The sequence below is a fragment of the Corvus kubaryi genome, unplaced genomic scaffold (genome assembly GCF_017639235.1).
Source record: "Corvus kubaryi isolate FWS band 111438036 unplaced genomic scaffold, C.kubaryi_AGA036_p1.0 split3-37304, whole genome shotgun sequence".
Taxonomy (NCBI): Eukaryota; Metazoa; Chordata; class Aves; order Passeriformes; family Corvidae; genus Corvus; species Corvus kubaryi.
In genome coordinates, this window is record NW_024582087.1 from 1,426,987 (window position 1) to 1,439,291 (window position 12,305).

General features: G+C 66.0%; 1 protein-coding gene across 3 annotated transcripts; it reads right to left on the reverse strand.

The window, feature by feature from the left end:
* Window positions 1–3,863: 3,863 nt before the first annotated feature.
* LOC121658605 (CYFIP-related Rac1 interactor A-like) lies at window positions 3,864–11,530 on the reverse strand. Of its 3 annotated transcripts, XM_042015726.1 has the most exons (12): window positions 11,365–11,530; window positions 8,663–8,747; window positions 8,102–8,182; window positions 6,226–6,347; window positions 6,044–6,149; window positions 5,719–5,855; window positions 5,535–5,612; window positions 5,297–5,413; window positions 5,114–5,193; window positions 4,885–5,011; window positions 4,588–4,658; window positions 3,864–4,477 (listed from the first exon to the last, which is right to left on the reverse strand). In XM_042015726.1, the coding sequence occupies exons 3-12, from the start codon at window positions 8,169–8,171 to the stop codon at window positions 4,414–4,416; spliced, it is 972 nt and encodes a 323-aa protein (XP_041871660.1). In that variant the 5' UTR covers window positions 8,172–8,182; window positions 8,663–8,747; window positions 11,365–11,530; the 3' UTR covers window positions 3,864–4,413. The 3 variants fall into 3 exon arrangements, with proteins under 3 accessions (XP_041871660.1, XP_041871658.1, XP_041871657.1); XM_042015724.1 differs by lacking the exons at window positions 8,663–8,747; window positions 11,365–11,530 and adding an exon at window positions 6,836–6,915 and having other exon boundaries at window positions 8,102–8,187; XM_042015723.1 differs by lacking the exons at window positions 8,102–8,182; window positions 8,663–8,747; window positions 11,365–11,530 and adding an exon at window positions 6,836–8,086.
* Between the last annotated feature and the right edge of the window lie 775 nt (window positions 11,531–12,305).

Here is a 12,305-nt window from a genome sequence, read left to right on the forward strand (position 1 = left end):
GTTTGGCACTGGGAACCGGCCCTGAATTTGAATCCAAGCTACTGAGCAGTAAATTCCTGGTGCCCACCAGGCAGTTGGTGTCCCGGTGTTCCTGGGGGACGCGAGTGCCATTTGTGCCTGGAATGGTGCTCTGGTGAAACCAGGACAGCCTTTGCAGGGCCTTGGGGATTCTCCTGGCAAATGCAAACCTTGGGAGGGTTTGGGGTTGGTAGAGCACAAGTTTTCCCTCGTGCTGCACCATGTGGCAAGAGCCAGGCCTCATCCTGCCAGGGAAGGGCTGCGTGGGTGGATTTGCCGGCGCGGGCTCTGGAGATTCCTGCTTTGGTGGGGATTAGATTAAACCTCCAGTTTGTGTTCCTGGGCATGGAATTATTCCTGCAGCGCTCCGTGGGGCGGCTCCTCGGGCCATGTGATGGGGTGTGGGAGCTCGGACTGCAGGGAACGCGCAGGGAAGAGCTGGGAATTTGGCACTGGGCAGAGCTGGGCACTGGCTTTGGAATGCTGGGCACTGTGGTTGTGTTGCTGGGTCTGTGCAATGCCAGCTGAGCCCTCTTCTCCAGCCCAGACTTGTTTGCCATCTGTGCTGACTCAACCCATGGATGTGGGCTCAGCCCAGTGCTGGAGCACGCGGCCATGAGGTCGTGGCATGGAATTGTGTTCTCCCAGCCTGGATGGACGAGGTGTGAGCTGGGAATGAAGCCCCGTTCACCACCCGTGTGCTGAGCTGGGTTGTGACAGAGCTCTGAGATGTTGAGTCATCTCCCCCAGGCCAGGCCAGGATCGATGGGAAGGAGGGCTGGGATTATCTGCTCCGGCTCCTGAGTGCAGTCAGATGTCCACAGTGTTAGAAATGGATTAAATATCCTTAATCGGTTTAATATGAACTTTGTTATCCCCTCGGATACATGTTGTTCCTCCTCCACAGTAGCCTGTTCTCTTCAGGAGCCTGCTCAGCATGGGCTGTGCTGAGCAGGGAGGGGCAGGGGCTCCCAGGCCTTTTCCCCCTTGGTTTGAGGGCAGCGGCTCCCAGGTGAACAGGGTGTGCCACACTTCTTTGTCCCTGCAGGGGGAAGGAGGATGCACGCCCTGATCCTGCCAGCACCACAACACAGGTGAGTTTTCCTCCTTGGAGAGAGGTGGGGCTGTCACTGTGGCACGAAGTTTATTTAAGCAGAGCCAGGGCAGCATCCCTGCCGTGGGTTGCTCTCCGAGGGAGGTTACTGTCCTTGGTGTGTTGGACCTCTGCTGTCTGAAGGTCTCCAGCAGGGACTGGGATCGAGCTCCTGGCAGGGTCACACCAGTTCCTGGTGCTGGCACAACTCCTGCTCCTCCTCCTGCTGCTCTGGGCCCTGCAGAAGGGACAAACAATACAGGAATCGCTCGCCAGTCCCAGCCAGGGCTCGCTGAGAAAGTTGTTGTGGTCTCAGGTTTCAGGCTGCTGTCGGTGCCGGGAGGTTTGGGGATGGGGAATGGCACTTCGCTCCATCTGCCCTCCGCTAATCCCCAGACAAACGCGGCTCTTCCATCTGTGCAGCCGGAGCCGCCGAGCCCATCACACCAGCCACTTAATCTAAATGGCTTTGGCCAAAGATAAGGTCATTAATTACACTGGGATTAGAAAACAGTCCAGGCCCGGCGTGGCTTGGCTCGCCATCAATTAAAGTCCTCGGCACCTTGGTGTGGCTGAGCATCGAGCCGAGAGCCTGAGCTGGAGGAGCACCGTGTGCTTGCGGACAGGGCACCATCCCAGGGGCACTGCCTGTCCCTCGCTCGGACACTGGCATTTTGACACGGACTCCTGCCCCAGGCTGCTGGCAAGGCTGGTACCGGGCAGAGCAGAGGTGGACCCAGGGGTCCCCCTGGCACCGTGGCAGCCCAAATCCTTGTGGCCAGCAGTGAGAGGTGCGTGGGCAGCACCTCCTCATCTGCATCCCATTGTTGGCTCCAGCAGCCCCTGCCAGGGCTCCACTCCGAGCTGCCTCTGACTTGCTGCCCACAGGGGTGGCCGCTGTCCCCGGGGCTCTGAGCTCAGATGTGTCTGTGATGATCGAGGACTCGCTCTTCCTTTTCGGTTCCCTTTTCTCACCCTGTTTTGGTTCTAAACTGCTCCGATGTGCCCATCCCACAGGAAATGTCTCATCCCTGCGGTGCTGCTCTTTGCCAGGGTCGGATGTGCCACCTGCTCTGCCCGGAGAGGTGCCGTGTTGGGGACACTCAGGGCTGGGATGTGGCACGAATTTGGCCTCATTCCTCCCTTCACATGCAAGGGGCACCACGGGGGGGGACCTTATGGGCTCTGTGCCAGGACCCGACCGGCACTGGGACACTGGGACACAGCTGCCACCTCTCCCAGCACCGGTGACCAGCTGGTGTCTGTGCCCGTGCTCACTGGTGGCTTTAAAGGATCCGGCTGTCCCTTGACTCCTGTTGGCGGTCCTGGCTGGTGATGCTGTCCTGGCTCTTCCCAGCCCAGTTCCCACACTGCAGGGACACTCTTCGGACGGGCCAGGGACCATCTGGGGAACGGTGTCACCTGGGGACATCGGCTCCTGCAGACACGCAGCAGCTGCAACCGCCGCACTGAGCCGTGGCCTGGCCTCAGCCTCAGCTCCCAGGTGGGATCCTTGTGCTGTGGAGCACCAGTGGGACTTAACGGGGCCCTCGGGGTCCATTTGGGCTCAGCAGAGCTGGGTGGGTCAAAGGAACTAACGGGGAAACTGAGGCACGGCTGGGGCATGAAGCGGCGCGGGAGCAGGGCAGGATGTTGGGGAGCCTGTGGCCCATCCGAGGCCTTGGCAGCGTTTCAGATGGCTGTGGCAAAGTCAAACGTTGCAAGAGCCTAAAAATAAAAGGAGCTGTTGGCTGGGGTTGTGCAAGAGCACGTCCCTGTCCCGCCCCGCGCGGGAGTTCGGTGAATTTGGCGGCAAACCCGGCCGTGCCCGGCTGGATCCTGGCACCGGGCCCAGGAAATGCCAGTTTCCAAAGGGCTGGGGGCTGTCCCCCCCTCTTTGTCCCCTCCCTGTGCAGCCCTGTGGCTGGGGAGGAGCTCCACGAACGCATGGGGACATGGGGGCTGCAGGTGGGTGGGATGGGTGACCCCATGGTGGCACTCTGAGGAATTCCAGAGGGGTCCAGAGCTCGGGGGGCTGTGGGGACCCTGCCCATGTGCCCCCCCAGCGCACAGAGGGGGAAGAGGGGAAACTGAGGCAGACTCTGCCAGAGTCACCTTGCACGGGGCTCTGCATCCGTGGTGTCACCCATGGGGTGCCCGTTGCCCCCCCAGGACATGCAGGGCAGAGGGGGGGTCAGCGGTGCCCGTGTGCCAGGCGGGAAAGGCGGCGGGAAGGAGGGGGCTGGCAGGACACCAAACCCCCAGGGACCCAGTGCCACACGGTGAGGACGGTCCTGGGGGTCCCCTCGGCGGTGACACAGCCCCAGCCAAGGGGCTCTGCCCTGCGGGGGTCTCCCTCAGCTCGGGGGGGCTGTGTGGGGAGGGTGCGGGGCCGAGTGGGTGCCCCCAGGGTTGGCTTGGCACGGGTGGGGCCAGCGTGGCTGCGCTGTCGCGGTGTCACAGGGCCATCTGCCGGCAAAGGCTCCGGCCCGTGGCAGCCAGCTACAGCCTCCAGCAGCCGCCCAGTCCTCCCAGTCTGCAGCTGCCGGGGCACTGGGGAAGGAGGCGGCCCTTGCTGGGCAGACTCGGGGCACCCTGGGGGTCACCCTGGGCTGTTGTCCCTCCCGGTCACTGTGGGAGGTGGGATTTGTCCCACAGGGTGTCACGGAGAGGGACCACGCTCCCTGGGGGGGGTTCGGTGGGTGCCTCCAGCGGGATGGGATACAACAGAGACGGCTCCGCTCCGGCCACGAACAGATTAAATGTCATTTTATTTCACACCCAAAAAAAAATGTAGAAAAGAAGAGGTGAGTGTGGATTTAATTGCTCATATTAAAAATCTACCAGGTGAGACTGAGCCGTTTCCTCCAGAGTCAGTGCAGATCCACAGGGATTCTTCCTCCTTCTCCTCCTCTTTCTCCTCCTCCTCCTCCGCTCGGGGACCAGGATGGGGACAGGGGCACCACCTGCCCCCTCCCCAAGGTGCCCCCGTGCCATGGGCACCCTGCTGCCAGCCCCATCAGCACATCCCTTTGCCCGGGTCTCTCCTGCCCGGCCCCAGCCCCCCCAGGCACGGAGTCTCCACGGTGCCATCCGCGCCTCGTGTCCAGGAGCGGGTGCTGGTTTGGGGGTGGGAAGGGGGGGGCAGGAGCTCGTGGCAGGGGTGGCCAGGGGGCCGTTCCGATTCGCTTTCGGTATTTCCGTGTGTTCCTCGTTGTCCCTTTTCCCTCGGTACAAAATGAGCTGTATGGTCATGGGCGTCGGTGACACGGTGACGAGCGGCTCCGGCGGCCGCCCCGCGCTCACTGCAGCAGGGCCCGGATCTGTTTGGACGTGGTGTCATCGTTGAGGTGCCGAGTGGTGTACCTGGACGGGGAGGGGACACAGGTCACAGCCCCCGACTCGCTCTGCTGTCACCCCGCAGCGCTGCCGGGGGGACGCCACGTCCCCGCTGTGTCCCCAAGCCCCCGTCTCACCTCAGAGCGTTCAGGAGCCCCTCGGTGCTGGTTGAGGGTTGGTCTTTCAAGACTTTGATGCAGCCTTTCATCTGATGGAGGCAGAGAGAGGGGCTGTGAGGTCCCAGATGGGCCACAGGGGGCTGTGGCCCTTCCTTCCCATCCTCTTCCTCGCTGCTCAGGGGGATGAGCTCCCCCCTGGAGCAGCTCAGAGTCATCCCCATGGGGTCAATCCAGGGAGGGGGACCCCAGGGATCACAGCTACTGCGATGAGTGGGACGGCTGTGACCCCACAGCTGTGACCCCAAGAGCACTCACATCGATCTTGGAGGTCTTGGCGAAGGCCCCCACGGGGTGGACGTGGTCGTAGAGGATGATGACGCCGACCATCACCCTCATGCAGAAGAGCAGGGTCTCGGTGTTGGTGAAGCGGCTCCGGTACTCCCTGTGCCAGGAGAGAGGCTGGCTGAGCCTGGGGGAAGGGGTGGGGTGGCAGAGGGACCCCAGCACCGAGATGTCCCCCCAAACCCCAGTGTGGGGTACTCACGGGGTCTCCAGCATCACCCTGCACACACAGGCCATGGTGCTCAGGCAGTCAGTCGTGTCCTCGATCGGGAGGGTCTTGTTCTGAAACCCAACAGTTCCCGGCTGCTGTTTCCACCCCCAGCCCCCTGCATGGTGGCTGGAGGGGGCTTCCCCCCGCCCTGAGGGTCCCCCCAGCCTCCCTCACCTCTGAAACGAACTTGGTGGTGGCATTGCTGAGCGTTTTGAGCATGGGGGTGGCCTCAGCATAGAAGAGGGACATCCTGTTGGCCATCTCGTTGTTCACCTCGCTCTCTGCGTCCAGCTGGGGCGGGGGGGGGGTGATGGGGGTCACTGGGGTGGCTGAACCCCCCCGGAGCCATCCCAGCCTTGTGAATCCCTGGGGGAGGCCACCCCTGGTCGGGAGGCCAGCAGAGTCCTCTCACCTGCAGGTTGTTGATGCGATTCCGGCTGATGGTCCGTCTGTAGTAGCTGAAGTCGTTCTGGATGGCGGGGTTGGTCATCTGGGGGGGGGGACACACCAGGCTTAGGGGTCCCAAGGGACTCTGCTGGCTCACAGGGTCCCGGTGTGGGGACCCCTCCTCGCTCTCGCCCCGCGCAGGGAGGCACCTTGAGCTCATCGAAGCTGAGGGTGAAGTGCAGGATCTCGGCGAACTGCTTGGCCAGGGCCTGCTCCCGCTCCAGGTGCTGGGTCGGGGCGTAGGGGGGGCTCGTGAGGGCCTCCAGCAGGCTCCGCAGGGCGTTCTCTGGGGACAGAGCACTCCTGGTCCCCCTCCGCACCTCCCCACCCCCCGAGGGGAAACTGAGGCACGGCTGAGCATCCCGAGCTGCGCGCACACTCCACGGCCGGGACTCCCGCAGCCGGTCCCGTTCCTGCCTGCGGGGAGGGATGCGGGATGCACAGCGGGGAATGCAAGGGAGGTCAGGCGCTCACCCAGCCGCAGGGAGAACTCGTAGAAGCGTTTCAGCTTGGCGACCAGGGGGCAGACGGCGCTCCAGGCGCGCTCCTGCAGCCGCAGGTCCCCGGGGTTTTGGATGGCCTGGGAGGGGAGAGCGCCAGCGGTTGCCCTAAGCCACGGTGGGTGCGCGGGCAGCGGGCGCCGGGGCTGCACCCACCTCTCGGATCTCCTGCCCGGCGCCCGTGTAGGACTGCAGCTCGGCCAGGATGGTCTGTGCCTCCTCCAGCACGGCGTTCACCTGGTTCCACACCGCCGTCTCGGCCTCCGTCGGCTGCGCATCTGCAGGGCAGCGCCCCGGGGAGAGAAACCCGGAGGGCTCTGAGCGGGGCCCGGGGCGGCGAGAGCCAGAGCGGGGTGCCAGCACCCCATCCCACGGCTCCCCCGCCGGCCCGCAGCCCTTCCTGGCGGGGTTCTCCCCCTGATCCGTTCTCCTTGCCCGAGCTCAAGTCAAGCCGTGGAGTGGGGGGGCAGGTGGGGGTGAGTCCTGGCTGCCCTGTGCCCGCCGTCCTGCTCACCACGAGGGGTCCCCGAGCAGCCCTCGGCCCCAAGAGGCTGCGAAGTGCCCCGGGGGAGAGGTGCGGAGCGACAGCCCCCGGCCATGGGTCTGGCCCCCCTCCCCGGGGACGCCCCCGGATGGCAAAGGTGGGAGAGGACGTCTGGGATGGGCGCGATGCGATGGGCGACGGGGACAAGAACTCAAAATGGTGTGGATGTGGAACTCAAGATAAGTACGAAACGGAAAACGGAAAATAAAAATCCCATCTCACTTTCAAAGTCAAGGAAAAAATTAGGGCCTTGGTCAAGTTCGTTATAAGTCAACACTTTTAGAAGGTTCCCCATGTGAAACCTGCAAGAGAAGAAACAAGAGGAAAAAAGCATGATGGTGAGGTGGAGCCCGGGGAAGAGGTGCTGGGCTGCGGGCAGCGGCGGCGGCCGGAGCCCCGTCCTCCCCCCGCTGCTCCCCGGGGGCTCGGGGGGCTCCGGGGGTGACCCCGCGGCTGCTCCCGGCCCCGGGTGCAGCCTCTTCCCCCCCGATGGTGATGAGCGCTGGCGGATGGGGTGATGGAGAGGGAGGAGCGAAGGGAGGAGAAGCCGCCGGGAAGTCCCTGGAGTCCCTGGAGCCTTGGCTACAGCCATCCCCCTCCTCTAGTGCAGAGCCAGCCCCGAAACGGGGGGTCCTGGGGAGCCCCCAGACCCTGTGCCAGGGGGCTGGAGGCAGGAAAAGTTTGTGCTGCCTTGAAGGAGCCAGGAGGAGCAGGAAGGTCCCTCGCCGTGGGAGGGGGTGGCTGCGGGACCCCAGCCCTGGGTATTTTGGGGGGTGCCGGAGCCAGAGGTGCTGTGGGGAGCTGTGCACGGCCTGTCCCAGCTGGGAATGGAACTGGGGCCAGAGCTGGGGCGAGCAGACGCCGCTGCGCTGTTGCCACCCTCCTCGCTCTTGCCCTGAGCTGCGCTCTGAGCTGGAGCCCCGGGGCTGTGCCCGCTCTGGCATCCTGCCACAGTGGCCACCGTCTCCTGTACCCCTCCGTGTCCGGCCTGGGGGGCCGGGAGCTGTCCTTTCCTGTCCGCCGGCCCAGATCCACGGGAAGCTGAGGCAGGTCCCTGCTCCCCATCACTCGCTGCAGGCTGCGGCCACCGCACCGACCTTCCCAGCAGCGCAGGTGGCACGGAGCATCCCCTCCTCCTTTCCCAGCCTCCAAGGCTGTCCCTGTGCTGGCGGTGTCACGGGACATGCCACACGGCCACCAGTGCCACCAGCTAACAGCAGCGGGCGTGCGCCTGAGGTGGTCCCGGGCCGGGTCCTGCTGCATCCTGCATCCCACCACTCAGCCAGGGTGTCCGCCCCACTCTTTGAGGGATGGGGGATCTCCTGGGGTCCCGCTCCCCCGCCCCACTTTGCAGACTTTTTCAGGGCCCCGAGGCACCTGGGGACACGGGGCTGCTCGGGGACATTGTGCCTGTCCCCATCCTCTGGACAGCAGCCGCGGTGGCAGCCCTGGCGCCCTCCCCACGCCCACCCTGCTCATGGGACTTACTTTCAAAATCCAGGAAAAAATGAGGACAGTTTTCTAAATCTTTGCCCAATACCTTTATCAGGTTGCCCATGGCCAGCAGACCTGAGCGAGAGAAACAGAACACAGTGGAACAGCACCGGTGCCACCGGCCGGACACCCCCGAGCCCCCGAGTGCCACCACCGCGACACCTCCCTGCGCCCACCCCGATCCCTCCTGGCTGGGCACGCGGCTGTGAGCATCGCCTGGAATGTGACAGCTCTCCCAGCACTTCTGCCAGTTCCAGAGGAGGGGAGGGAAGCGGGGTGTGGTCCTGGGAGCCTTGTGCTCCATGGGGCACCCCTGGCCATGCTGCCACCCCTGAGACACCCCAGTTCCCCCACGCTGGCACCCCCAAGGGAGGGGGGGCTGCCCCGGGTGACCCCCATGGGGTCATGGCATTCCCCTGGGTTATGGGGCTGGGCATCCCCCACGGACAGGGGAAGACCCCAAATGGGAATTGTGCCCCACAGAGCTGGTTTGGGGGTCTGGTGCCCGTGCCAGAGCATCCCACCCACCCCACGGCCATGGCCTCAGGTCCTTACCTCAGTGCCTGGTGTGGCAGCGGTGGCTACGGCAGGAGCAGGGGCTGTGCCACCCGCCTGGGTCACTTCATGGGCTGGCGGGGACCTGCGGGCAGGAGGGCGAGAGGGTCAGGGCACCCCACTGGGCACCTCCCTGCCCTGGGGACCCACCGGTGGGTGACTAGGGGGGTAAGCACGGTGGGACACTGGATCTTCCCCCCCCATCTCATGCTGCCACCGGCCTTCCCCTTATTTACCTCGGTTATTGTTTTATTGCCACCGGGAGCTCCCCAGGCATCGGGCTGAGCATCCCCGTCCCTCTTCACCCCTTGTGGGACCTGCCAGCAGCTCGGGGACAACCCCAGAGTGGAGCCATCTGTCCCCATCTCTCCTTGGAGAGGCCAAGATCCCCAGGGATGACTTTCCCAGCTCCACTGGTTGGGTTTGCTCTCTGTTGTGAAGATCCCTTTATGCCGCCGAGGAGCCACAACCCAAATCCTGCAGGCAACAGGATGCTCCCCCAGTTCCCTGCATCCCACCTTTCCTACAGGGATGTGGGGGGGTCGGGATTGGCCCCATGGTGTCAGCAGGCTCCGGGAAGCAGCCGCGGGACTCAGCAGGTTGTAATTAAGCGCTTGGGTTTAATTAATGAGGCTGGGGGAGAGGGAGAGCTGAAGCAGCGGGGGGAGGGATGGGGCGGCCTCGTGCCTGGAATGGGGCTGGTCCCCCCCAGCCCCGTGCTCCCCACTCAGCCCCGGCACAGACCCTTGGCATCAACAGTGATGGCTCTGCCTTCCTCCTCCTCCTCCTCCTCCTCCCAGGCCCAGTGAGTGGTGGCTTTACACTGGGGCTGCACCAGTGCTGAAATGCAGCTGGTTTTGGGGTAACTGGGGTACCCCAAATACACCCAGAGCTGCTCTGGCGCAGTGACCCCGAGGTTCATCCTGCTGAGTGCTGGGGTGTTTTGGAAGGGAGCTGGGGGGCTCCTGGGGTGCTGGGGCAGTCAGCGGGGTGGGAGGTTGGCACCTGCTCTGCTCTGGCACTGGCACACAGGCTGTGACCAGCGTGCGGGCATCCTGGTGCCCGCGCCACCGTTGTCCTTGACGGGCAGCTCGGGGCTGGGATTTGTCACTGCTGAACTCTGCCCGTGCCCAGGGAAGGGGCAAGGATGGGTCCCCAGGGTGAGGACACCCCAGGGTGACTCCAGAGCCGTGGCACAGGGGTTCGGTGCCAGACGGGGGTTTGGGGATTGCTGCAGCCCCCTCTGGGCTGGGCATGGTGGCTCTGCTTGGGGTTCAGCCCCAGTTTTGCGCCGTTTCCTCGGTCCCAAGTGCTCCAACCCCGCGGTGGCACTTGCCCGGGGGGCCGCGGCACGGCTTCCCAGGGAGGCTGTGGGGAAGGGCGAGGGGCTCCCTCCAGTGCGGGCTGCCCGCTGCTGAACCGGGGGAATTGTGCGCCCTAAATCCGCTGGGAGAGACACCCCCCAACCGGGAGCGCTCACAGAGGAACGTGCTGCCACAGGAGGGCTGGGAACAGCCGGCTCGCTGTCCCCAGCCACACCCGAGATGTCCCCGGCTTCTGTCCCTGCCTGCGGTGGCCTCGTTCACCCCAGCCCTTCTCCAGAGCCTGCCCCTCTCCCCGCACCGTCGCCTCCCCCTGGTCCCTCCGAGCATCCTGCCCCATGGAGACCCCACGGCGGGTGTCACCTCCACGGGGACAACCCAGCCGATGGGGTGAACCCCCACTCCTGCTCCAAGCAGAGCCCAACCCTGCATCCAGGAGCACCCCTCTCCCGAGCCGGCAGTGCCCGGGCTGGCCGCACCGGAGTGGCAGCGATGCCCCCGGCTCAGGCCACCCGGTGTCACCGTTTTGGGGCTGTGCCCCTTCGCTGTCGGCGCAGCATCGCCGTGGGCACCGCAGCCTGGTGCAGCGCCGCAGCCGCGGCCAGGGGCTGCCTGCCCCTTCCCCCTGACCTGGCCCCGCTCCCCGCAGCCCCCCGCCCGCTGGGTGCCCTCCGGGTGCCCGCCGGGTGCCCCCCGCCGCCGCCGAGCCCCCTCTGCCGCTGCCCCCCGCCCATGGCCGCGCCGGCACCGCCGCAGCCGCCGCAGGGTCGGGCGCGCGGTGCCTGAAGGATTTTCCGTGGTGGGGGGGGGACGGGGACAGCTTATCCCGGGAATTGGGGTGCCGGGGCCACATCCCACCCCAGGATCAGCCGGGGCAGGGTGGAGTTGGGGCTTCTCAGCGCGGTGACCCCCCCCCCTTCCCCCCGGTCTGGGGAGCTGCCTGGCCGGAGGGATGTGGGAGCCCCCCCCATGGGGCTGAACCCCCCGAGCGGGGCCGGCGGGGTGCGGGGGGCTCCCCTGTGCCTGGCTGCGGCTGCGGCTGAGGCTGAGCAGCCGGATTTACCGCAGGGCTGCCGGGAGCCGAGCCGCAGCACCCCGCCGGCGCGGGCGGGCACCCACCCGTGCGCCCGCACCCACCCGGGGCACCGCGGGGCTGCAGCAGCAGCCCCAGGCGGGGCGAACCCACCCCAGCGCCCACCCCAGCGCCCACCCCATCGCCCACCCCACCGCCCCCCAGCCCTGCCGAGCAGCGGGCTGGGGGTGCAAAGCGGCAAGAGGGGCGCTGCTGGCGGGGTCCCCGGGGGGGCACAGCCAGCCCCTCGCCCTGCTCGCAGGCCTGGTGGCAGCCCTGTCCCCGTGCCCGCGGCGGCCCGCGCTCACCGTGGCGCTGGGAGCCCGCGGCGTGGGCAGGCGGTGGCGGCGGCCGGGCGTCTGCGGATGCTGGCGAGCGCGGGGTGTCGGGGACGAGCCGCCCGCCGTGTGCGTGAGCCGCCCTGCGCCAGCTGCCGAATGCACCACAAAGACCACCATAGCCCCCCGGCCCCCCCCACGCCACTGGTGACGGTGACGTCTCAAGTGTGAGGGAGACGGGGATGCTTAACCCCCTGCGTGCCGGCCGGCAAAGCTCTGCGGCCTGGCGGGGACAGGGGTCCGGCTGCTGCCTGGGTTTGGGGGACACGGGGACATCGAGACGGTCCCCCCACCCCTGCATCAGAGTCAGCCCCAGCTCGAGCAGGGGGAGGGAAAACCCAGATATTCCTTTGCTCCTGCCCCAGCCCGTGGGTGGCACCGCTTCCCCCGGTCCCCTCTCCGGGGAGGGGGACGAGCACCGACCCCAGCTGGTGCCACCGCAGCGAGGACAAACCAGACCCACGTGCCGGGACCCCTGTTTTGGGCAGGCAGCACCCTCTGTCCCCATCAGCTCCCGCACGACGGGGGCCAGGACGGGTTTGGATGGCACGAACCAGCACAGAGCTGTTCCCGCGGGGGTGATGTGGGAGGAAGGGAACCCCGAAATCGGGCTATTTCTGCTTTTCTACCCTGACTCCCCCCTTTTCCCAGGGCATCACAGTGGGGACATCAAGAGGGATCCCCCGTGCTAGGACCACCCCAGGTCCAGCTTGCCCAGTGGCACCCAGAGGTGTCCCTCAGGGACATGGGGTAGGTGACAACAGCTCCTCTCTCCTTTTCAGGGGCATTTGAGCTGGGGGGGGGGGGGGGGTCACAGAGGGGCTGCCTGAGCCACCAGTGCCCCGAGCCCTGGGAGTGTCACAGCCGGGTGACCCGGCAGTGCAGTGGGACAGGGACTGTCGGGATTCTGG